Source organism: Sardina pilchardus, chromosome 10, assembly GCF_963854185.1.
Source record: "Sardina pilchardus chromosome 10, fSarPil1.1, whole genome shotgun sequence".
NCBI classification, from domain to species: Eukaryota; Metazoa; Chordata; class Actinopteri; order Clupeiformes; family Clupeidae; genus Sardina; species Sardina pilchardus.
Window position 1 is genome coordinate 33,377,311 of NC_085003.1, and position 24,682 is coordinate 33,401,992.

Below are 24,682 nucleotides of genomic sequence, written 5' to 3' on the forward strand. Positions count from 1 at the left end.
TGACTTAGGATCTATAGACAGCACAGTGCTTCCTTTTGACTTAGGATCTATGGGCAGCACAGTGCTTCCTTTTGACTTAGGATCTATTGACAGTACAGTGCTTCCTTTTGACTTAGGATCTATGGACAGTGACATTCTGAGGACCTCAGTGGACATGAAAGGCTGAGAGGTGAAATGGGTGACACGATCCAGGGGAGGGCTAACAACAGGGACCTCTGAGAGAGAGGGACCAGGAAACAGTTTATCAAATAATTTACCAGCTTCCGAGAAGTGTTTACTAAAATCATGTCTAATATCACTCGGATCTGAGATCACACAGCCTTTTACTGTGATGCTGATGGGGAGAGCACCAGAGGGCCGACTTTTAGTCAAGTTAGGGCGCTTTCACACCACTAATTCGATTATTTGGTCCGTTTCAGGCAGTGAAATTGTTATTATGTAGCATATAGACTCCAGTGAGGTCCGCTTTCACACCAGAAAACGAACCAAAATTAGTCTGATTGATTTTTTTCTCAATGTTTATCTTCCGGTAGAAATCGGCGCCAATTTTGACTCACTATTTTGACCTACAGTCTATGGTTTGGACCCCAGTTCGCGTTCTCACCAGAGGGACCGCACCAGAGGTCTACTTTTGGTGCGGAGTCAAGCGGACCGAGACCTCCTCTTTTTGGAGGTCTCGGTCCGCTTGTTTTGGTGCGCACCCGAGTGCGATTAATGCTTTCACACCAACGAAAACGAACCAAACTAAGAGGTTTTGGTACGAATGGACCGTTTGGTGCGCACCAAACGATGTTGGTGTGAAAGCACCCTTAATTGCACCCCAGAACTTGGCAGGATTTGTATAAGAGTTGGTGACTAGATTTGAAAAATATTCAGATTTAGGTGTAGTACATTTCTTTCTGAGTTGTCTAAAGACAGCCAGTGTTGGGGGTCACCAGAGCTCCTGGCTCGGGACCATGCACTATTCCTGTTATTCAAAAGAGAGGATACCTCCAACGTCATCCAAGGCATAACCCTGTCTTTAATCCTAGCCTTTTTGAATGGTGCATGCTTATCAACAAAGTAACTAAAAGTAGTGGCAAAGGAGTCAAGAGCTACCTCAGCATTGCCACATTGGCCAATGAAAGGTATTCATAAATAATACAAACCAATACATAAGTATTAAAAAGGTGCTTGGCAATAAATCACCAAGGGCTCAGTAACTGTGATATTACCAGAATGAAAAGTGTCACTCAATTTTAACTTCCTTTCTGAATAAAAGTGAACAGCATTTCTTGATTGCCAGGAACGTAATGAACAGTAAGAACATCAAAGCCATGAGCAGAGTCAGAATGACGTCTATAGAGTGATAAGCGATCCAGGACATCTTGAAGGACTGGGTGCGCAGGTGACCGGCACCTCCGTTCCTCATGACGAACTCGATCCAGAAAATAGCACGGTCCAGAGGCTTCATGGGCTGGTCATGGTGGATCCTGGAGAGCCTCTGCATGTTCTCCCTGTAGGACGGCTCATAGAGCACCTCCTTTAGTGCCTCCACAAGCTCTGCTCTGTCCAGAGTAGCAATGTCCAGTACCTTAGCCGTTCCTCTTCGCACCATTCTGGACAGGTTATCTGGCTGATCAAACATCAGAGGCAAGCCAAGTATCGGGACACCATGGTAGATTGCTTCTTGGACACCATTGGTGCCCCCATGGGCTACAAACACTTTTGTCTTTGGGTGTCCCAGCAGGTCATTTTGGGGCAGCCAGTCCACTAGTAAGGTGTTGTTGCCAAGAGTCGAGGGCTTGGGCCCTGTGTATCTCCAGAGGACTTTTTGGGGAAGCTGAGCAAAAGCTGCCGCAATCTCCTCCGCTGTATCACTGGGGAGCTCAGCTAAAAGAGTACCCAGGGACATAACAATGACGCCATGCTCCCCAGAGCTATTGACAAACTCTTCCAGGTCAACAGGAAGTGGTCTAGATGGCTTGCATTGGAACCCACCCATGTAGACCACATTGGGCATAGTTGGGTGTGGAAACTCAAAGGTGAAGTCATTCCTCATGAGCCAGATATCAGCATCCTGGAATAAGGAGAAGTACTCGACTTCAGACCCAAAGAACCGTTTGCAAAACGTGTTGTAGTGAGGAGCAATAATTGTTGCAATTTTATATGAATTAAAGGCGTATATCAGCATGTTCTTAAGTCTCTGAGAGAAAGTCATCTTGTCTGTCAACTCAGATCCTGGCATAGGGACATAGGAGAGAGGGGTGGGGGCGATGGCAAAGTGTCCCTCTCCATGCACTGTCCACCGCACATTAAACACCAGTGGAAGATCTAGACGTCGAGCCAGAAACACTCCGCCCCCTATGAATGGATCAGTCAGAACCACATCAAACTTGGAATCAGTGAGTGATGTCATGAGAGCCGCATCTTGAAACATCATCGCCGTCATCTCACACATTTGCCGTTGCACCTTTGAGAAGTGCTCCATTACTTCCAACTGAAGCATCAAGCGAGTCCAGAAGAACTTTCCTTCTTTCCTTGTGTTCAACACTCTCATCACAAGGGAGCCAAAGGACTTCTCATCAAAGCCTCCAGGGGTGGGGATGGTGATGGCCTTGTAGTGGGGAGACTCCTCTTTAATGTACCAGCTGTCTGAGGCTCGTACTACAGTGATGCTGTGGCCTCGGGAGTGGAGCTCCTCAATGATGACCTTCATGTTCACCCAGTGGCTGCCATCTACTGGGAAGACCAGCACTTTACCTCCAGAGCTCACAGACAGAGTGACTGACAGCACCAAGACTGTCCAGGTGAAGTGATGCATCTTGACCCATCTGAAAGAAGAGAGGACAGACCAGTTACTGTGTGATACAGGCATGCAATGCTAACCCCAAATCTGCACTGTCCAGGATAGCCTAGACATTTGACCCTCACACAGAGAAATGTTATAGGTTAAAGCTTTTTTTTTATTGAAACACGGCTAAACAGCGATTTCCTAAACAGTGCAGTGGAATACAGGGGCACAGTGTAGTGCAGGGTTTTCAGAGTGGGTGCCGTGAATCATGCTCACGGGTGCCACGGAATAGTCCAAGCTGATCATTTATTGACATGTTTTTTTTGTTGTTGTTTTTAAGAAATTAGCCATAATATCAATTCCAAAATACAGTTGCGGTAGATGAACAGACATTTCATGCACTTTAGTCGAAGGCATATTCCTGATATTTCTGAATATTCTGTTCACTATTCTTTCAAAAGTTGAATTAAAGAGAATGGTTCATTTGAATAAAACAAAAATGAGATAAACCGCACCTTCTCATAATAATGTTATCATATATCCCAGCCGTGGCGCGACTGGCTGGGGCACCTGCACCGCACGCCGGCGACCCGGGTTCGATTCCCGCCCCGTGGTCCTTTCCGGATCCCACCCCAACGCTCTCTCCCACTCACTTCCTGTCTCTCTCAACTGTCCTATCATTAAAGGCATAAAAGCCCAAAAAATATACTTTAAAAAAAAAATAATGTTATTATATTAAAAGCAGCTATGGCCTATCCAACATATCACAAGGTTAAATAAAATGGCATGAAGTACAAATAATGCACAAATGAGGTTGAGAGTAAAAAGTAAACAATATGGGTGCGGTGGGTGGAGAGAGATATGTTTAGGGGTGCTGTGAGCCAGAATAGGGGTGCGGTGGGTGGAGAGAGATATGTTTAGGGGTGCTGTGAGCCAGAAAAGTTTGGGAACCATTGGTGTAGTGGAATGACAGGGGGCACAATCCTCGAGGCTGACGGCAGGTCATGCATTGTGCAATTGAATTGTAGGTCTGTCGTGTTGTTGCGCCACTTGCGGCAAAAGTTGAGAAAGATTCAACTTTTCAAGGGCCAATGCATACGTCAGCCACGCATTGTTAAAAACATGTTTAGGGGTACAGTGAATATAGTGTCAAATGTAGTGAGTCGAAACGTACAGTAAATGGGTTTCAAATGTGATGGCGTAAAAGTTGCAAGTTTTCAAAAATACAAAAACTCTAATTTCATATTTGAGAATTAAAGTCAATTTATTAAGTTCCTGCTGTGTCAAATACATATTGTTCAGTACATTCATATGGTCAAGGGATTTAAACATTTCCAGTGCATGTGGACCACACAACACTCAATGTTACCAATATTTGGAGATGAGATAAGAAATTTACCACACACTGTAAGTGATATTGTGTCATAGTGACGACTTTTATTAACCAATATTTGTAATATATCAATAGTCTTCCATTAGCTTGTCAAACATTTCACAGTACTTTTCCGTTTCCCATGTGTAAAAAGTATGAGGAAATGCAAAAATAATACAAACCATTACAGAAGTATTACAAAGGTGCTTGACAATAAATCACCAAGGGCTCTGTAACTGTGACATTGCCAGAATAAAAATAGCTACTCAATTTTAAGTTTCTTTCTGAATAAAAGTGAACAGCATTTTTTGATTGCCAGGACCGTAATCAACAGTAAGAGCAGCAGAGCCGTGAGCAGAGTCAGAATGACGTCTATAGAGTGATAAGCGATCCAGGACATCCTGAAGGACTGGGTGCGCAGGTGACCGGCACCTCCGTTCCTCATGACGAACTCGATCCAGAAAATAGCACGGTCCAGAGGCTTCATGGGCTGGTCATGGTGGATCCTGGAGAGCCTCTGCATGTTCTCCCTGTAGGACGGTTCATAGAGCACCTCCTTTAGTGCCTCCACAAGCACTGCTCTGTCCAGAGTGGCAATGTCCAGTACCTTAGCCGTTCCTTTTGCCACCATTCTGGACAGGTTATCTGGCTGATCAAACATCACAGGCAAGCCAAGTATCGGGACACCATGGTAGATTGCTTCTTGGACACCATTGGTGCCCCCATGGGCTACAAACACTTTTGTCTTTGGGTGTCCCAGCAGGTCATTTTGGGGCAGCCAGTCCACTAGTAAAGTGTTGTTGCCAAGAGTCGAGGGTTTGGGCCCTGTGTATCTCCAGAGGACCTTTTGGGGAAGCTGAGCAAAAGCTGCCGCAATCTCCTCCGCGATATCACTGGGGAGCTCAGCTAAAAGAGTACCCAGGGACATAACAATGGCCCCATGCTCCCCAGAGCTATTGACAAACTCTTCCAGGTCAACAGGAAGTGGTCTAGCAGGCTTGCATTGGAACCCACCCATGTAGACCACATTGGGCATGGTTGGGCGTGGAAACTCAAAGGTGAAGTCATTCCTCATGAGCCAGATATCAGCATCCTGGAACAAGGAGAAGTAGTCGACATCAGGCCCAAAGAACTGTTTGCAAAATGTGTCGTAATGAGGAGCAATAATTGTTGCAGTTCGATATAAACTAAAGGTGTATATCAGCATGTTCTTAAGTCTCTGAGAGAAAGTCATCTTGTCTGTCAGCTCAACTCCTGGCATAGGGACATATGAAAGTGGGGTGGGGGCGATGGCAAAGTGTCCCTCTCCATGTGCTGTCCACCGCACATTAAACACCAGTGGAAGACCAAGACGTCGGGCCAGAAACACTCCGCCCCCTATGAATGGATCAGTCAGAACCACATCAAACTTGGAATCAGTGAGTGATTTCATGAGAGCCTCATCTTGAAACATCATCGCCGTCATCTCACAGATTCGCCGATGCAACTTTGACATGTGCTCCATTACTTCCAACACAAGCATCAAGAAAGTCAAGTACTTCCCTTCTTTCCGTATGTTCAGCTGTCTCATCACAAGGGAGCCAAAGGACTTCTCACCAAAGCCTCCAGGACTGAGGATGTTGATGGCCTTGTAATGGGGAGACTCCTCTTTAATGTACCAGCTGTCTGTGGGTCGCACTACAGTGATGCTGTGGCCTCGGGAGTGGAGCTCCTCAATGATGACCTTCATGTTCACCCAGTGGCTGCCATCTACTGGGAACACCAGCACTTTACCTCCAGAGCTCACAGACAGAGTGACTGACAGCACCAAGACTGTCCAGGTGAAGTGATGCATCTTGACCGATCTGAAAGAAGAGAGGACAGACCAGTTACTGTGTGATGCAGGCATGCAATGCTAACCCCAAATCTGCACTGTCCAGGATAACCTAGACTTCGACTCTCACACAGAGAAATGTTATACAGGTTACAGCTTTTTTTTTATTGAAACACGGCTAAACAGCGATTTCCTAAACCGTGCAGGGGAATGACAGGGGCCACAATCCTCAGGGCTGACACCAGATCAGCAGCTTCAGACAACACTATCAGTCTCCACCAGCAGACCTCATTCACTTTGAATGGTTTAGCATCATCTCATTCACTTTGAATGGTTTAGCATCATCTCATTCACTTTGAATGGTTTAGCATCATCTCATTCACTTTGAAGGAGTTAGTGTTAGCGTCATGCATTGTCCAATGGAATTGTGGGTCTGTTGTGTTGTTGCGTCACTTGCGGCAAAAGTTAAGAAAAATTCAACTTTTCTAGGGCCAATGCATACGTCAGCCTCATGTCAGCCAGTCAGATCACCTGTATGTAAATGTCCTGACAGAACTCTCGACTGGGAAAAACAATCCAACATGACCGTCTTGAGAAACTTGAGAAACTTTTTAACAATTAGATTATATTTAGCAAGAAATAGGCACTGCAAAGTCTAAAAATTATGTTATTGTAACAAAGAAATACATTGGGATTGAGTTTTATGATGTGTATACCACCAGCTAACATATGTAAACAAGCTAGCTACCCAAGGTTTGCTGGTACCGATTACAGCATCGTGAATGGTTGTTTAGCTTTCGATCTCGCCATGCTCTAACTTCATTAGTCTGCTTCTCTACCTGGCCATGCTCTAACTTAGTTAATACCAGGCAGCTTCTCAACCTGGCCATGCTCTATCTTCATTAATACCAGACTGCTTATCAAATCTCAGTTGAGATTGAGAGTGGGTCTGGAAAGGCTTCATTGACTTACAACTTTCAGGGGCGAAACCAGTTGTGGAATTAAACTTAAATTGGTTCATTAAATCAATACAAAATCTTTCAGTAGTGCAGCAAACAAATCTTTCTTAGAGACAGTTGATATATACAGTTGACAATATTTTAATCTTCTCTCGGACCCTACACAAGCATGTGCACCAGGTTCTCCAGAGGTTGCTCAAGAACAATCTCTTCCTTAAACCAGAGAAGTGTGAGTTCCACTTCTCACCACTGAGGTCTCCTTCTTTGGATTCATCATTAGGGAAGTCAGTGTTGTCTTAAATGTATCAGAAATATCAGTTCTGTGGCTTACCGAGCTAACTAATAAGAAGAGCTAAAGCGATGTTTGTTCCCGGCTCCCATTCTGATGGTGCCCAAATTGGGCATTGACATTCATCGCTCAGGTGGATGCATCAGACATGGCGATAGGTGCTGTCCTTTCTGAACGCTCCTCAGATGGTAAGCTGTACCTCTGTGCCTTCCTGTCCTACCATTTGACTGATACCGAGACCAGGTGTGACATTAGAGAGAGTTATTGAGTGCTTCTCAAAGTCAAGGATTGCTCCTTCCAAGCCACTTTTTCAAGGACGTTACATCATCAAATCTCGTCAAGCACTGTTCCAAAGTCAAGGATGCGTACTGAGTATTGAGTACTGAGTCCTTCGTTCTGAGAATTTCGGAGAATTTTGGAGGATGCATCGATGGATCCTTGGAGTGAAGAAATAACCCACAATCCTTTGCGTATGAACAATTAGAAATTTTCTGACGGGGCGGTTTAAAAAAAAAAGAGAGAGAGGGAGATGGAAAGTAGATGCAAAGAAGCAGTGCGTGTTAATGTAGGCTAAATATGATTTATCAAGTGTTCTGTTAATGCCATCGTATATTTGCTCAGGCATTTATCAAGTTATTGTGCATATTCATCATAAATGCATATGTCAATGTGCATGAACAAGTTGTGATAGACTTGTTATTAATTAATCTCAGAATTTCGCCCAATACGAACTTTGTAGAAGTTTAACATTACCGTTGCTGTTGCCAATTATCGGTATAACTTTCCATTGACACTAACATAATTATAAACTACGGATTGTGATATGTGAAGACCAAGTCGAATGTGGAAATACTGTAGGCTACTCCAAAAAGTTTATTTAGAGGAAAGTGGAGCTGCAGTTGTCGGAACTCCTGCAAAAGCAGCACAATTTCCACGGTTCTAATTAAGCGCGCAGCCGGAACCGTGCACTTCCACACTCACTAGGCTGTTCCATTGCATGCGATCTTGACGGCTGGAGGGGATACTGGGAAGGTGTGTAGCATTGTCTCTCTAGCACTCGACTTGAAAGAAAGCATTCTATCAAGGACGAGCTCTTGACTTTGAGAAATACCCATTGACTGTTCAGCGTGTCCTAGAAGACCCTGGCTAGAGGGGGCCCAGCATCCATTTTAAGGACTGACTATAAAAACCTAGAATACCTCCAACAAGCTCAACGCCTGAACTCCCGTAAACCCAGTGGGTGCTGTTCTTCACTCGCTTTGATTTCACACTCTCATAGCATCCAGGAACCAAGAACAAGAAGCCAGATGCACTCTCTAGGCAGTTCTCTCCCTCGAGTCGAGCTGATGATGAAAAAAGTGTATTTTATTCGTAAATGGGAGTAACCTATATGGACATGTTTTTTTTTTTTTTTATCAGAGAAAGCCTGCAAGTTACATAGCTACGTATGACGCTGTGACTGCTGCCCCACGCAAAAGAAAAGCAAAGAACCAAGACAGTCCTTCAACTGAAACAGTTAAAATTAGGTGAAATAAAGGTAGTTTCACAGAGACATATTGATCATGCTGTTATGAATTTTGTGATCCAGAGCCTCCAGCCCTTTAGTGTGATAGAGCAGCCATCATTTCATAAGCTTGTGCAAGACCTCCATCCAAATGCCTCTGTCTTATCCAGGACCACCTTGAGACGCAGGATAGATGAGGCTGCAATTGAGATGAAAAGGAACATCAAAGAAGCTATAGACACAGTCGATTTTATTGCTACAACAGATTACTGGAGCCCAAGACGAAGAAGTTTTCTTGGAGTTACTGCTCACTGGGTGGATCCCAATACCCTAGAGAGGTGTTCAGTGGCACTACTGGGTGGATCCCAATACCCTAGAGAGGTGTTCAGTGGCACTACTGGGTGGATCCCAATACCCTAGAGAGGTGTTCAGTGGCACTACTGGGTGGATCCCAATACCCTAGAGAGGTGTTCAGTGGCACTACTGGGTGGATCCCAATACCCTAGAGAGGTGTTCAGTGGCACTACTGGGTGGATCCCAATACCCTAGAGAGGTGTTCAGTGGCACTACTGGGTTGATCCCAATACCCTAGAGAGGTGTTCAGTGGCACTACTGGGTTGATCCCAATACCCTAGAGAGGTGTTCAGTGGCACTAGCATGTCAGAAGCTGAGAGGTGCACACACTTTTGATGTCTTGGGTAGTGCGTTAATTGAGAATCATGTGGAATATGGCACACAGAACAAGATAATCCGAACTACTACGGACAACGGTTCCAATTTCTTGACAGCATTCCGCATGTACGGAGAACAGGATGAAAATAACAACAATTCTTCAGATGAATCTGCGGATGATGATGAGATGGATGAGGAGGATCAGGAGTGGGATGGGTTTGGAGTGGATTTTGTCGAGGTCACATCTATCTTAAATGAAGACGATGGTTTCCAATTCAAACTCCCGAAGCGCCATCGATGTGCCTGCCATTTATTAAATCTTGTCTCCACAGTGGATGCAGCCAAAGCAACATCTAATGATGCTTTCAAAAGGTTGTCCAGATCAGATTTCAAAATTCAGCTGATCCGGCCAAACGCAACCAGGTGGAATTCATTGTTCCTTGCTGTGGAGAGAATCCTACGATCAGGGAAAAGGAGCTCTAAGAACTATTTTCACTTCACTCAAGTTGCCCATGTACAGTAAGTATTGATTTTGGAGTTTTTAAATTCATATATTACTTCAATTAGAATTACTATTGTATATCAGATTCTACATGGTTAAATGGAGAACTTACTATATGACTGGCCTGAACTTATGAAGGCCTGGTGATATGGCTGTGAAATATATGGTCATTTAACTTGATCTAATTGATCAATATTGATCATTATTGATCATGTTAATAACCAAATAAAGATTTAGAATAAACATGGCAAACTTAAACCCTTACCAACACTTAATATAACATTCCACTGTTCTTTCAATTATCAATACAGGAGAAACTCCAATGTTGACACAACAATGAAAAACACTCAGATACTGTAAATACACTCGTTTTCATGCTAGGCAATACAGAAAATGGCTTAAAGTGTAAAATACCGAACTATTCCTTTAAAGGAATACGCCACCCAAAAATGAAATTAAGCTAGTCTCGGTCACCCCCAGAGTTAGAACAGTGAAAAAAACCCGGTTAAAATCCGTCCGGGCATTCTCCTGCTTTGGGAGCAGCGATGTTAGCTTTAGCTTAGAACAGTTGCTGTAGATGAAGGGTGTCAGTGAGCACGTCCTCCAAAAAAGTGACCGAGACGTCTACATTTTTTTCTAAATATATTTTGGGAGCCGTGTGTTCAAAACGAGTACAAATCATAATGCAAAATCGAACGAGACTATTACCTGGGCAGATCTTTACTTGGAACTATTTTCAGCCTCATCGCCGACGAAGCACCGCTAGCTAGGCGCAAAGTTCTCACGTAGCAGTCTTGTAAACTCCCAACTAGCTTCGACTGGAACTTCACAAGTGGTGCTACGTGAGAACTTTGCGCCTAGCTAGCGGTGCTTCGTCGGCGATGAAGCTGAAAATAGTTCCAAGTAAAGATCTGCTCAGGTAATAGTCTCGTTCGATTTTGCATTATGATTTGTACTCGTTTTGAACACACGGCTCCCAAGATATATTTAGAAAAAAATGTAGACGTCTCGGTCACTTTTTGGAGGACGTGCTCACTGACACCCTTCAACTACAGCAACTGTTCTAAGCTAAAGCTAACATCGCTGCTCCCAAAGCAGGAGAATGCCCGGACGGATTTTAACCGGGTTTTTTTCACTGTTCTAACTCTGGGGGTGACCGAGACTAGCTTAATTTCATTTTTTGGTGGCGTATTCCTTTAAGTATGAAATCTTGTTTGTCTTGCAAACCTAATTGGTGGTCCCATCTCTTCTCAATATATATTGAGCATGTTTCAGACAGTTGATCAATATCACCTTATGATGAGTTATTGTATCATCACCCAGCCCTACTCCAAAGGCCTATAAATGTCACTGTGTCCACACACACACACCACGTCATGCTCTCACACACAAGTTAATATGATTACATTCATCGATAACTTAGCGTTGTTTGACTCTGTTAGGCTGAGTCCAGTTGAGATCTTCCTTCTGGAGGAGTATGCCACAACCATGGGGCCACTGGCCAAGGCCCTTAACATTTTGCAGTCCGAAGCAGACGTTCAGATGGGATGGCTTCTGCCTACTCTGAAGCTCCTCATCACAAAGCTTCACAAAATCCGCACTAGTTGCAGATATTGCAAACCATTGGTTGATGTGCAGCGACGCTTTTCAGACATGCTTCTGGAACCAGAATTTATCGCTGCTACTAGTGATGCGCGGTTCAGCCCATTACCCGCGGATATCCGCGGGTTTACCCGCGGGTCGGGCGGATTTGGGTAGGCCTAATAGTTTTTTCTAAATATTGCGGGTGGGTCGGGTCAAAAAAGTAAAAATGCACATTTCTCACTTGTTAACTTCCGACATATTAGGTGGCGATGCGCCTGCAATACAGGAGGTGTGGTCGAGCGCAAAACATAATTTCTCCTAAATTCAGCACCCAATTGCGCCATGCGTGACTGACTGAAAAAGTCAATCGCGCATTCGCTACTTTATGGACATGGAGCCTAATGATCTGGGATATCGAAGGTTGTGCACAATGCGAGAACACCTCGCTTCTGTCATAGGCTACACGAATAAACAGCTGTGCTTGTTAAATGCTTGGCAGTGTTAAACGCAAAAGTAGGCTAGCCTATGAAGTTGCAAGGGGAAATATGAATGGAAACTTGTTATGAAGATGAGATTTAACACTAGCTATGTCTAGGCTGCAGATTATGAATGGTGTGGAGGAGCGCAGATTGTCAAAATGACCGATCATTGTAACCCGCTGTTGTCCTCATGTGGGCTAATTAGGCTAGAAAAGACGTTAAATGCGTTTTTTCCTTTCCGCGGGTCGGGTCGGATTTGGGTCACAATTCGAACATATTTTTGCGGATTGGGCGGGGCGGTTTGGATCTCCTGAAAAGTCGGGTTGGGGCGGGTTTTAAAAAAAGCCCACCCGCGCATCACTAGCTGCTACTGTCCTTCTCCCAAAGTCTAAAACATTGTGGATCTCTGAAGAGAAAGTTTTAAAACTAGGTAAGACTACATTAGTTATCCAGTTGTGTGTAAGTATTTAAATTAAAGTTTCACAGAAACAAAATAACTAAAATACTTAAAGAAATTTTGTACGCATCTACACACTACATACTGTCGTCTTCTGTACAGACTGGTATGCCCTGTAATTGTGTGGAATTTATGCAAAAGTTAGTTCCTACCATGCCATTTTTTCATGTTTGATCTGAGGTTAAAGGTTTTGTTTTGACTTTCATCTGTTTTTGTACCTAGGTTTGTGTAGGGAATAGCAATAGTCTTATGCTAGTCCTCAGCACCAATTACTATAACACCACATTCACCACGTTTACATGGACAGTGTTTTTTGTCATTCCGATTAAACTATTCCGACTGGAAATTTAGCGCCATCTGTTTACATGGCCTACTTTCTATTCCGATCAGGTTCTTGTTAACACTTAAGAATCTGTGATCGGAATAGCCATTGTTTGCTACTTTTCATTGGAAAGATATAGCCGTCAATCCGAATGACCGTATACATGGGTGTTCATTCGGAATAGGAACGGACTACACCACCTCTTTAATTCCGATTGAGGTGTTTATTTATATGACGATTTTTATTCCGATTGAGCTGTTTTTCCGTTTCTAATCGGAATAAAAGTGTCATTGTAAACGTAGCTACTCTCTGATTTCGGAACTAGTTCCTGTAGCGATATTTAGAATATTTTTAATTAAATCAGGATTTTTGAGTTCAAATGTAACACATTTCAGACACACATAGTGATAAAGCCTAGGACAGGCACTTACGTTTTACTCCACATTTTTTGTAATTAATTGTGCAACTAAGTTAGCCTGGGTTTTCCCATACTGCCTTGCGCGGTGATTTCAATCCCGCTCCTAAGCCAGTCTGGAAACTAACGCCCAAATGTTCGCCTGATGTTGGCGAACCAATCACAGAACATCCGAGTAGTTTCCGTTGCCTTCTTGCGTCTACATTCGACGCCAAAGGATTTACACTGATGTCAATGGCAGCCCTTAGCGTTGCATACGAACGAGTTGGGTGAGCTATGCGCATTTGATAGACATCCGTGGCGCCCAATGAACGGATCTGGGCATTTTTTCAAATACGAGAAAATGAACGTCTGGTTGTCAGACCACGTCTCATTTGAGAAGTGGTAGGCGTTAGCCAGGCTACAACTAAGTCACAAATAAAAGTAAAATCAATTAATTGTTCTCTAGAGCTATTATTTCATAACCACTTGGTCTTACATAATGGCAATAGATAGCTTTTAATGCTTTGTGCTTATACTCTTTTAAATAGGCAAATGTAAGAAACTGTTTGAAGAGTGACATCAGTATTTCACCTTATATAAACTGACTTAGCAGGAACTTTGATGCGAAAATGATCAATTCTAATTAAAGGTATACTATGCAGGATTGGCGATTTCATCGCCGGTTTCGTTTTCACTTTTCATTTTCGCTCGTTTTATGCTTGCATACAGTATTTCTCTGCAGAGCTTCCCCTACAGCTTTAGCGTGTATATTTGACAAAACTCCTCAATCGGTCAGTCTGCCGTGCCTTTTCATGAGACTTTACATGACACTTCTGGAGTAGGGCATGGGTGCGTGCCCGGTGGCTCCTGAAGTTGCAAGCGTGGTTTTACCTCTACAGACCACTAGAGCGGCCGAAAAATACACCGTTCGACCGGTAATGACTCATTTAATCATATATAACAGTATGGAACGAATTGATTAACTGAAAAACGTTGCATAGTATACCTTTAAGCCCCACTTCCTGGAGCTCTCAACTGCTGTGGGCAGCATGGAGGTATTATAAGAACTGGAGAAAGTGAACAAGTCCCGTTCCCGGCTAGTGAAAAATGCCCAAATTGAACGATTTTTTCAGGCTTCAACATGGCGTTTCAAGGGGCTTGTTTCCGGTGCCGTTTTACTTAGCCAATTAAGTGCCAGGTTACTGATTGACGTAAGGTACAGAGGGAGAGCTCATGCATGAGCTGAGAGTGGAACAGCCACCAATCAGCATGAGGAGAAATAGCACCGGACATGATGTATTTCTGGAAAATGGCGACAAGGAAGTGCCTTGCTAATCGGCAAAGCTAATCAGTCAAATCCTGACCCCCTTGGGGGGAGAATACGCCCATAATACCCTCCAGTCCATGGGATGCCACCATTTCAAGCCTACTGTTATACTGTTTGTAAACAGAGGACAAATGACTCCTTAGTTTCTAAATGGTTTGGGTACAAGGTGATCACGTTAAAAATAAAGGCGTTTAACTAGTGTTAGAAGCTCATTTGAAACATTGCCGTGACTCATTTAAGAAAATGAAGAGACAAAGAGACGCCGCTTTAGTTTGAGGTAGTGCTAACAATAATAACGAAAGATGATGATCATCAGCACCTTATTTGTTACCACTGATGATCTGTACTGAAATGTAGATGTAATGTATTTCCAAATCTAAGCCCATCTTATGCGGAATGTTGCCTAATAGACTACAACACGATAAAACCAATGGATAAAACAGACAACTTCAGAGAACTTTAATCATTTAACGTTGACACGGTCAACCACCAGTCAAACGGTCATCGTTTAACATCGCTACTCTGGACATTGGCATCGGTTAACATCGCTACTCTGGACATTGGCATCGTTTAACATCGCTACTCTGGACATTGGCATCGTTTAACATCGCTACTCTGGACATTGGCATGGCTTTGTTCATTGACTTTGATTGGCTGGATTTGGATTTGGATTTACACTTTGGAAGAACTATTTTTAGTTGCAATGTTTTCATTCAATCTTTTGAGCTTCGGTCTTGGAATCAACCTGAAACACCTGGAATAAATTCAGCTGGACTCTACTTTGATCGCTCTGCATGTCAGTCTCATTTGCCACTCCATTTTCACTTCCACATTGTGGGATTTCACATCAGCTGGCCAGTTGTTCACTCAGACACTCGCTTGAGTGTCCATCTGGTAAACACAGAACTTGTAGGAATTGTTTGGGCATATGCAGCTGAAGCCTACCTCACATTGCAGCTGAAGCCTACCTCACAGATGCAGCTGAAGCCTACCTCACATTGCAGCTGAAGCCTACCTCACATTGCAGCTGACGCCTACCTCACATTGCAGCTGACTGGACTGCTGTAACAGGTGACTGAGGCAGAGGCGGAGAACCCCAGTGCTGCAGGTACAGACCAAACACCAGCACTGCAAGTGCAGAACAGTTCTACGGGAACAGCAGGTATAGAACAGTTCTAGGAAACGCCAGTACTGCAAGTGCAGAACAGTTCCACGGGAACAGCAGGTATAGAACAGTTCTACGGGAACAGCAGGTATAGAACAGTTCTAGGAAATGCCATACTGCAAGTGCAGAACAGTTCTAAGGAAACAGCAGTTTACAGAACATACAATGAAAAAAAATCTATAAGAAATCACACAAGATAAATGTGTCAAACATTTGTAAGTCAGAGATTTTTTTTAATTGGACAGCGTGATGTATCTATGAACAATGTATGGATGTGAGGATAGATTAACATTTAGAAATTGAATTACCCATAAAGATCATATTTTTCTTAACATAAAAAGACACATTTGTTTTGTGTTCTCTTTTAAGTGCATTATTGCAACTTGTGCAACACATCTTGTGTTTAATCAAATATATCCTGTTACTTGACTTGACTTGACTTGACTTGACTATTACTTCAGGTGGTGAAACATTCCTGTGTGTGTGTGTGTGTGTGTGTGTGTGTGTGTGTGGGTGGGTGGGGGGGGTTGGGGGTATCAAAATGGTATGTCAAAACATGTAACCTACGTTACTATGTATATGTATTCATCCTAGAGATCACAGTAGTATGCCAAAACTAAGCAAGCACACACACACACACACACACACACAAACTATGTGTATGTAAAGATATCTTAGATCTCTCAATGGTGTGGCAAAAGTAAGCTCTGAAGACTGTGCATACTACAAAGTGCATTTCAATGTAACACTCACCCAATGAAAGGTTAACTGCGAAAACCCCAGCACTGAGAGGATTCAGCCAGAGGAGAGGGCAGGAGTTATTCAGCCAGAGGAGAGGGCAGGAGTTATTCAGCCAGAGGAGAGGGCAGGAGTTATTCAGCCAGAGGAGAGGGCAGGAGGTTTTTTTTCCGGGATGAACAAGTAAACTAAACAGGAAAGCCTCTGGACTACAGGGAACTAAATACTCCAACTCCCAAGGTAACCCCTCCCCTGGGAGGAGGGCACTAGCCCGGCGTGTTTACGCTCCTGCTGAGGGGACACGCCCACACTGGGAACACAGGGGGCATCATGGGCAACTGAACACAGGGGGCATGGGCAACTGAACACAGGGGGCATCATGGGCAACTTCAGATACACTGAACAAAATTAGGAACACAACACTTTGGTTTTTGACCCCATTTATCATCTGAACTCAACGATCCAAGACTTTCTCAATATACTCAAAACGCCTCATTTCTCTCAAATATTGTTCACAAATCTGTCTAAATCTGCACTTCTCCTTTGCCGATTTAATCCATCCCCCTCTCGTGTGGCATGTGAAGGTGCTGATTCCACAGGATTATTGCACAGGTGCTTCAGGCTGGCCACCATGAAAGGCCACTCTGAGATGTGCAGTTCCATCACACGGCACGATAAGCTGTGATGCCACAGATGTGGCTGCTCTCGGGGGATGTACTGTATAGTTGCCATGGTCTCGGGGGAATGTACTGTATAGTTGCCATGTTCTCGGGGGAATGGACTGTATAGTTGGCATGGTCTAGGGGAATGTACTGTATAGTTGGCATGCTGACTGCAGGAATGGCCACCAGAGCTGTTGCCCATGAACTGAATGTTCATTTCTCTACCATAAGCCGTCTCCAAAGGCGTTTCAGAGAATATGGCGGTACACCCAACCGACCTCACAACCACAGACCACGTGTAACCACACCAGCCCACGACCTCCACATCCAGCATCTCCACCTCCAAGATTGTCTAAGACCCACCACTTGGACAGCTGCTGCAACAAACACATTCCTGCACAAAATAATTTCTGTACAAACGGTGTGAAACCGTCTGAGGGAAACCCCTCTGCATGCTCGTCGTCCTCCGCGGGGTCTCGAGCGGACTGCAGTTCCTCGTCGTAACCGACTTAAGTGGGCAAATGCTCACATTCGACGGCGTCTGGCGCTTTGGAGAGGTGTCCTCTTCATGGATGAGTTCCGGTTTTCACCGTACAGGGCAGATGACAGACAGAGTGTGTGACAATGTGTGGGTGAGCGGTCTGTTGATGTCAGTGTTTTGAAGTGGCCCATGGTGGCGGTGGGTTGTGGTATGGGCAGGTGTGTGTTATGTACAACAAACACAGGGGTCATTCTATGAAAATTTGTTTTGTGAACACTTTTTTTAGATTTATTTTACAATTTATATAGCGCCTCTTAAACCCAAGGTGCTTTACATAGTGGGAAGGAAAATGCAGTACAAACAACACAACAAAGAGAAGCTAAGTGATAGAACTTTGATTATATGGAATGTAGCTGATGTAACCCAGCTAGACTATCACTGTGTTAAGGGTTGGTTTGTTACCCCCCCCCCCCCCACTAAAACAAAGGTGATGGTGACAAGGGTTACAGGATGCTAAAACCAGCTGGCGCCGCTCGTGAACGTTTTTGGATGAAAAGGTTGTCTGTGACCTTATAGGCTTTACAACCGAGTAGCAATAGCTGTCTGTAAACATGACTTATCTGTATATAGTGTAAAGTTGAAGGGGGGGTTGTAGGTAACAGGGCATTTCACACCCACATCTTTAACAGTTGACATTATTCACCTTTCACACAGCTGTATTATTGACTGGAAATACTCAATGGAATACCGAATAGCAATAGCTGGCCTGTAAAGATGACTTATCTGTATACAGTGTAAAGTTGAAGGGGGTTGTAGGTAACAGGGCATTTCACACCCACATCTTTAACACTTGACATTATTACATTGCCATTTGACACACTAATCTTGCCTCCACTCCCTTGCCACCACCTGGTATTGTGTAGCGCAATAGCCATTGTGCCTTGTTATCAGCTCTGTGTGTAATTGTCTTCAATACATGATTGCATGCTTGACTGTGCACATGACTGCCTTTCTTTTAGTATACAGTAACAACCTGTGTGACCTGTTGGGTTAAGTGGGTGTCCCTGGGTCCCCTAAATTCTTGGGGTGGCATAGTAGTCGACCCATCTCCCCGCAATGCCACGATGAGGAAGCGTGAGCTTTATGTAAATAGAACTACAGTATGACATAAGCAAAATGTAAATAGAACTATGACATGAGCCAAATATTTCTTGTTGTGATAAGCCAACTGCTGGGCTCTATGACACAACATTTCTGCAGCGTGACCCACGTGAGTTGGTCAAAGGGGATTTCACTACAGATGCTGTTAATGATTACACCAATTCAGAGCAACACACACACGTGGAAGTAGTCTGAAACACATGAGTGTTCAATCCCTCTAGGAGGGTGCAAGCCCAGCAGTGTGTTTATGCTCCTGGTGAAGGGACACGCCTACAGTACAGACTCTGAACACAAGGGGCATGGGCAACTTCAGATACATTTGCCATTTGTTACCGTACACACACACACACACACACACACACACACACACACACACACACACACACATTTGCTATTTGCCATTTGTTGGACATCTGCCTTCCAGAGACAAGAGTCACAGTGCTATAGTTCGCAGCGGCCATATTGCTGACATAATCCATAGACGGCCCATTCTGCAGAAACGTCCATTTTTGTCCCTGACATTTTACAGATCTGCAAGGTGCTAATGACATTTAAGACAGCGAGACACACATACACACACACTCTCACTGTGTACAGGTGTACTGTTCTGCTCTTAATTCACTGATGAAATATTAGCCGTTATGTATGTATATATGTAAGGGATTCCAAATTATGGAATTAATGCACAAGATGGAGCCAAAGAGTTTCCTCTGCCAGGCAGCACATGTGGAATGAGTCTAATGGTGACCTGTGTGAGGACAGAGGCCATCACTGCGGAGGGGGCCGGGAGAGTCACCAAGAGACATAGACTTTAACTAAAGCTACTTAGAAAAACGTCACTGTACAATTAGTTGGACATCTTCTTCAAGTCACGATGCTGTAGTTCTTATTTGGTCCTCGTAATCAATGCTGTAGTTCTTATTTGGTCCTCATAATCAACGCTGTAGTTCTTATTTGGTCCATGTAATCAATGCTGTACTGTAGTTCATTTGGTCCATGTAATCAATGTGGCGCGGCAGCCATATTGTTGACATAGCCAATCCAGAGACTTCTTGGAATTCTTTGTTCAATTAACTTATTGTTTTACTTAGAAATACAATCACATGTTTTTGAGGCATCAAAGTGACAGTATTTATTTTATATCGATTTTATAGGATTCCAAGCACCACAAAAGTGCCTGTCCCAACACATATATGATTGAGGGCCCAAAACATGGTTTTGAAATAGTTTAACTGCAATAATGCATTCATAACTATCACATTAATTAAATAAACTACATTTAAATACAAATGATCAAATTAATATGATTATTTCATTTAAAATGTTTACGTCCAAGCCCAGGGAGTCACGTCTCTGGTGTTACTACACAACAAAACTCTTTTTGAAACTCAAGCAATCATACTAATCACACCACATTACTTTCTTTAGGTTCATGTTAAATCCACAGCCTCCTTTCATTTATCAGAAATTGTAGCCTTTATATCATGATCTCTTATTGAGACTCTAAGTCAAAGTCTCTGGTATGACCTCTTAACCCTTAGGGAAATGAAAGGAAATAGAATACAAATGGTTTCAATGAAACAGTGAGCCTGACTAACAACATATTTGTGTATCTCTTTAGCAGCCATTTTGTAAAATGAAATTTGTAAAGAAAATACTTCTTTTTTTTTTTCAAAATTTTTTAAGCTGTCCCTCATGTTCTTACAGCAAATTACTTCAGTAATAATGTGATCTAAGTTTAAATGTAAAAAATCTATATATATTTTTGGACATTTTCCCATGCAAGAATCTGACATTTCTGTAGAATGACCCAGATAGGCAAACATTTAACACAATGGTATGTTTAGTAATACATCTGAGGGTTGATGCTGCAGGTCTGATTGCTGGTTAGTTGAAGGGTTGATGCTGCAGGTCTGGTCTCTGGTCAGCTGAGGGGTTGATGCTGCTGGTCTGGTCTCTGGCCTGGTCTCTGGTCAGCTGAGGGGTTGATGCTGCAGGTCTGGTCTCTGGCCAGCTGAGGGGTTGATGCTGCTGGTCTGGTCTCTGGCCTGGTCTCTGGCCAGCTGAGGGGTTGATGCTGCAGGTCTGGTCTCTGGCCAGCTGAGGGGTTGATGCTGCTGGTCTGGTCTCTGGTCTGGTCTCTGGTCAGCTGAGGGGTTGATGCTGCTGGTCTGGTCTCTGGCCTGGTCTCTGGTCAGCTGAGGGGTTGATGCTGCTGGTCTGGTCTCTGGCCTGGTCTCTGGTCTGGTCTCTGGTCAGCTGAGGGGTTGATGCTGCAGGTCTGATTGCTGGTTAGTTGAAGGGTTGATGCTGCAGGTCTGGTCTCTGGTCAGCTGAGGGGTTGATGCTGCAGGTCTGGTCTCTGGCCTGGTCTCTGGTCAGCTGAGGGGTTGATGCTGCTGGTCTGGTCTCTGGCCTGGTCTCTGGTCAGCTGAGGGGTTGATGCTGCAGGTCTGGTCTCTGGTCAGCTGAGGGATTGATGCTGCAGGTCTGGTCTCTGGCCTGGTCTCTGGTCAGCTGAGGGGTTGATGCTGCAGGTCTGGTCTCTGGTCAGCTGAGGGGTTGATGCTGCTGGTCTGGTCTCTGGCCTGGTGTCTGGTCAGCTGAGGGGTTGATGCTGCAGGTCTGGTCTCTGGTCAGCTGAGGGGTTGGTGCTGCTGGTCTGGTCTCTGGCCTGGTGTCTGGTCAGCTGAGGGGTTGATGCTGCAGGTCTGGTCTCTGGTCAGCTGAGGGGTTGGTGCTGCTGGTCTGGTCTCTGGCCTGGTCTCTGGTCAGCTGAGGGGTTGGTGCTGCTGGTCTGGTCTCTGGCCTGGTCTCTGGTCAGCTGAGGGGTTGGTGCTGCTGGTCTGGTCTCTGGCCTGGTGTCTGGTCAGCTGAGGGGTTGATGCTGCAGGTCTGGTCTCTGGTCAGCTGAGGGGTTGGTGCTGCTGGTCTGGTCTCTGGCCTGGTCTCTGGTCAGCTGAGGGATTGATGCTGTTGGTCTGGTCTCTGGTCAGCTGAGGGGTTGGTGCTGCTGGTCTGGTCTCTGGCCTGGTCTCTGGTCAGCTGAGGGGTTGATGCTGCTGGCCTGGTCTCTGGCCTGGTCTCTGGTCAGCTGAGGGATTGATGCTGCAGGTCTGGTCTCTGGTCAGCTGAGGGGTTGATGCTGCTGGTCTGGTCTCTGGCCTGGTCTGTGGCCAGCTGAGGGATGGATGCTGCAGGTCTGGTCTCTGGTCTGGTCTCTGGTCAGCTGAGGGGGATGGCGTCCTGCTGAGAGAGAGCAGGACGCAGGAACAAGCCCAGGGTTCCAGCCACACACACAATCACAAAGACCCACAGGAAGAGCCGGTCCACCACCATGGCCACAAACTTCCAGTCCTCGATGACCTGGAGGAGACACAGTTTCAGGAGAGGAAGGAAAGTCTAGCTGAGCTCGCAATTCTCGCCTGGACACTCAAAATCCGTCTAATTTGTGGCCCTGCCAGGCGAAACCTTTGGTCGCTTTGGTAAAATTTACAAAATTAGGTTATTGTGCTCACATGAACGGCCATAAATAAGCTTTCCAACGATATTTATATTGAGGGTATTAGAAAAACTATCGCTAAGATAACCGCATTCAAAGTTAGATAGATAGATAGATAGATAGATACTTTATTGATCCCCAAGGGGAAATTCAAGGTCCCAGCAGCTTAAGACACCACACACAACATACAGTACAATGTACAATGTAAACAGGAAGTTGACATGGTTCGTCACTAGGGTTGGGTATCGAGAATCGATGGGAATCAGGACTAGCTTTCCAATTCTCCCGGAATCGTTCAAAAGTTTAAATTTCAATTCCTAGTATCGATTCCCAGTCCGCGAACCGGAAGAAGCCGCTAAACACCAACGAAGAAGGTGTTTGCATAACCGAGCTGAGGCAACAAGACGACAGTTCATAGATTTGATATTTATATAGTAGTTGAAAACAGCCCTGTGAGAAATTTATAGTAAGTGCCATTCAGAACGACCGTTGGTTAGCTAGCTCATTTAAAACATCCAAACTTACCTCTTACAAGAATCGGAATCGAGAATCGTTAGGAACCGGAATCGAAACAAGGAATCGAAATCGGAATCAGAATCGTTCAAATTCAAACGATACCCAACCCTATTCGTCACGACATGCCAAAAAAAGATAAATTAACCTTTTTCAGCGGCATGGACAACGGAAATGACTGCTAATGTGTTGAGTCTTCACCGGGTTTAAGAGTCAAACCGTATGTTTTTTCATGAAATTTGTTCACGATATGAAAGTGTAGACTGTCTACTGTCGAATTAAAGGGATATTCCTGGCGTTTTTCTAGGCTGATTTGACTTGGAACTACACTCTCATCTGGCGTATAATCAAGGCAAGTTGCAGACGTACCACGGGCACAGTGATGGTGTAGTGAGAGTGTAGTTCCAAGTCAAATCAGACAAAAAAAACGCCAGGTTTCATTTTCACTTGGTCTTATTGCACTTTCTAACTTGAGAAGAGATGTTTTAAATGGGAAAATTATTCGGAAATCTTAGTCACTTTTAAACATGATGCTATCAGGTGAGATGCTACTGGTCTAATCTGTTTCAATGATCTATGCTAGGCTGAAGCTAAAAGTTGTATTGCCAGACTCACCGAATGGCTGGATGAACGTGAAAAAGGTAAATATCAATCGTTTTGCTCGAGGGGAGGTGGAAAATGAGCTTTTTTCCAAAAATGGCGGGATATCCCTTGAAGCGAAAACGTGAAATTCAACATTTTAGCCTGAACGTTTGTTGATTGTGGACTTTCTCAATATAGCTCAGTGGGCATGAACCCTCTCCCAGTGTGGCTCTCCTCTGAGGAGCTTACCATCTGGTCCTCCTCCCCCTCCTCCTCCTCCCCCGACAGCATGGCTCTCCTCTGAGGAGCTTACCATCTGGTCCTCCTCCTCCCCCCCCACAGCGTGGCTCTCCTCTGGGGAGCTTACCATCTGGTCCTCCTCCTCCCCCACCAGGCGCTGAGAGATGAACTCCAGGCCATGCAGGGCTCTCTCCACGGCAGGGTTCTGCTCCGCTTCTCCTCGCTGTTCTCCCAACAGCCCTGAGGATCTCTGCGCGTCGTCGTGTTTAAACCCGTAAGCAGGGTCCGACGGAGCGTCCACCTCAGAGCTGGATCCGCGCGAGTCGAAGGACGAGGTGGAGGCGGTGGTGGCGCTCGCCGAGTCCCACGAGTCCTCCTCCATCCTGGGCCCTGCGGCGGGCTGATGCCCCTGATGCCCCTGTTGCCCCTGCTGCCCTCGGGCCCGACACCTGCGGAGCCGCTGCTGAGCGGACTGGTTCTGGGGACGCCTCATGAAGAGCAGAGCGGGGAGGCTGACCAGGAACACCTACAGTAGATAGAGACACAGACAAGTAGATAGACAGACAGATAGAGAAACAGAGGTGTGTGTGATGGTGGTGGTGCAATAAGAGGTGTGTGTGGTGGTGGTGGTGCAATAAGATGATTCAGTGTGAGGTGTGTGTGGTGGTGGTGGTGGTGCAATAAGATGATTCAGTGTGAGGTGTGTGTGTCGTGGTGGGAGTGCAGATAAGTGCAGCAGTGCAGGGCTACCTGCTGGACCCAGCGGGGCATGGTGTGTGTGCTGGGGGCGCGGTGGTGCAGGTTCAGCACACACACGCTGGTGACGATGGAGAAGGTCACCAGCACCAGGGTGAAGGTCAGATACTTCCCGATGAGCGGCACGTCCAGCGAGGTGGGCGGCACGATCTTGGAGATGAGCAGCAGGAAGACGGTGAGCGCCAGCAGCACGGAGATGCAGAGCGTGATCTTCTCGGCGCTGTCCGACGGCAGGTAGAACACCAGGATGGCGAGCGCCGTGATGAGCACGCACGGGATGATCAGGTTGATGGTGTAGAACAGCGGCTTCCTCTGGATCAGGAAGTCGTAGGTGATGTCCACGTAGGTGGGGTCCGAGGGGTGCACCGTGCGTCTCCCCGGCAACGCCAGGATGTCCCACTCTCCGCTGGGCGTGAAGTCGTCCATGGTGGC

At 45.2% G+C, this 24,682-nt stretch overlaps 3 protein-coding genes across 3 annotated transcripts in view; all 3 read right to left on the bottom strand.

The window, feature by feature from the left end:
- Positions 1-745: 745 nt before the first annotated feature.
- Positions 746-16,547, bottom strand: LOC134094436 (UDP-glucuronosyltransferase 2A1-like). Its single transcript, XM_062547947.1, has 3 exons — positions 16,463-16,547; positions 16,369-16,408; positions 746-2,813 (listed from the first exon to the last, which is right to left on the bottom strand). Exon 3 carries the CDS (start codon positions 2,801-2,803, stop codon positions 1,229-1,231), a length of 1,575 nt encoding a protein of 524 aa, XP_062403931.1. The 5' UTR covers positions 2,804-2,813; positions 16,369-16,408; positions 16,463-16,547; the 3' UTR covers positions 746-1,228.
- Positions 4,186-16,526, bottom strand: LOC134094437 (UDP-glucuronosyltransferase 2A1-like). The gene is made up of 3 exons (XM_062547948.1): positions 16,463-16,526; positions 16,369-16,408; positions 4,186-5,989 (listed from the first exon to the last, which is right to left on the bottom strand). Exon 3 carries the CDS (start codon positions 5,977-5,979, stop codon positions 4,408-4,410), a length of 1,572 nt encoding a protein of 523 aa, XP_062403932.1. The 5' UTR covers positions 5,980-5,989; positions 16,369-16,408; positions 16,463-16,526; the 3' UTR covers positions 4,186-4,407.
- A 5,335-nt stretch (positions 16,548-21,882) lies between the features above and the next one.
- Positions 21,883-24,682, bottom strand: part of LOC134093477 (neuronal acetylcholine receptor subunit beta-4-like) — an 8,746-nt gene continuing 5,946 nt past the window's right edge. Inside the window, exons 5-7 of the mRNA XM_062546528.1 lie at positions 24,245-24,682; positions 23,622-24,020; positions 21,883-22,023 (exon numbers count right to left, since the gene is read on the bottom strand). The exon at positions 24,245-24,682 is cut by the window's right edge and continues 208 nt beyond it. Coding sequence (XP_062402512.1) covers positions 21,883-22,023; positions 23,622-24,020; positions 24,245-24,682 — 978 coding nt within the window. The remainder of the gene's footprint in view (positions 22,024-23,621; positions 24,021-24,244) is intronic.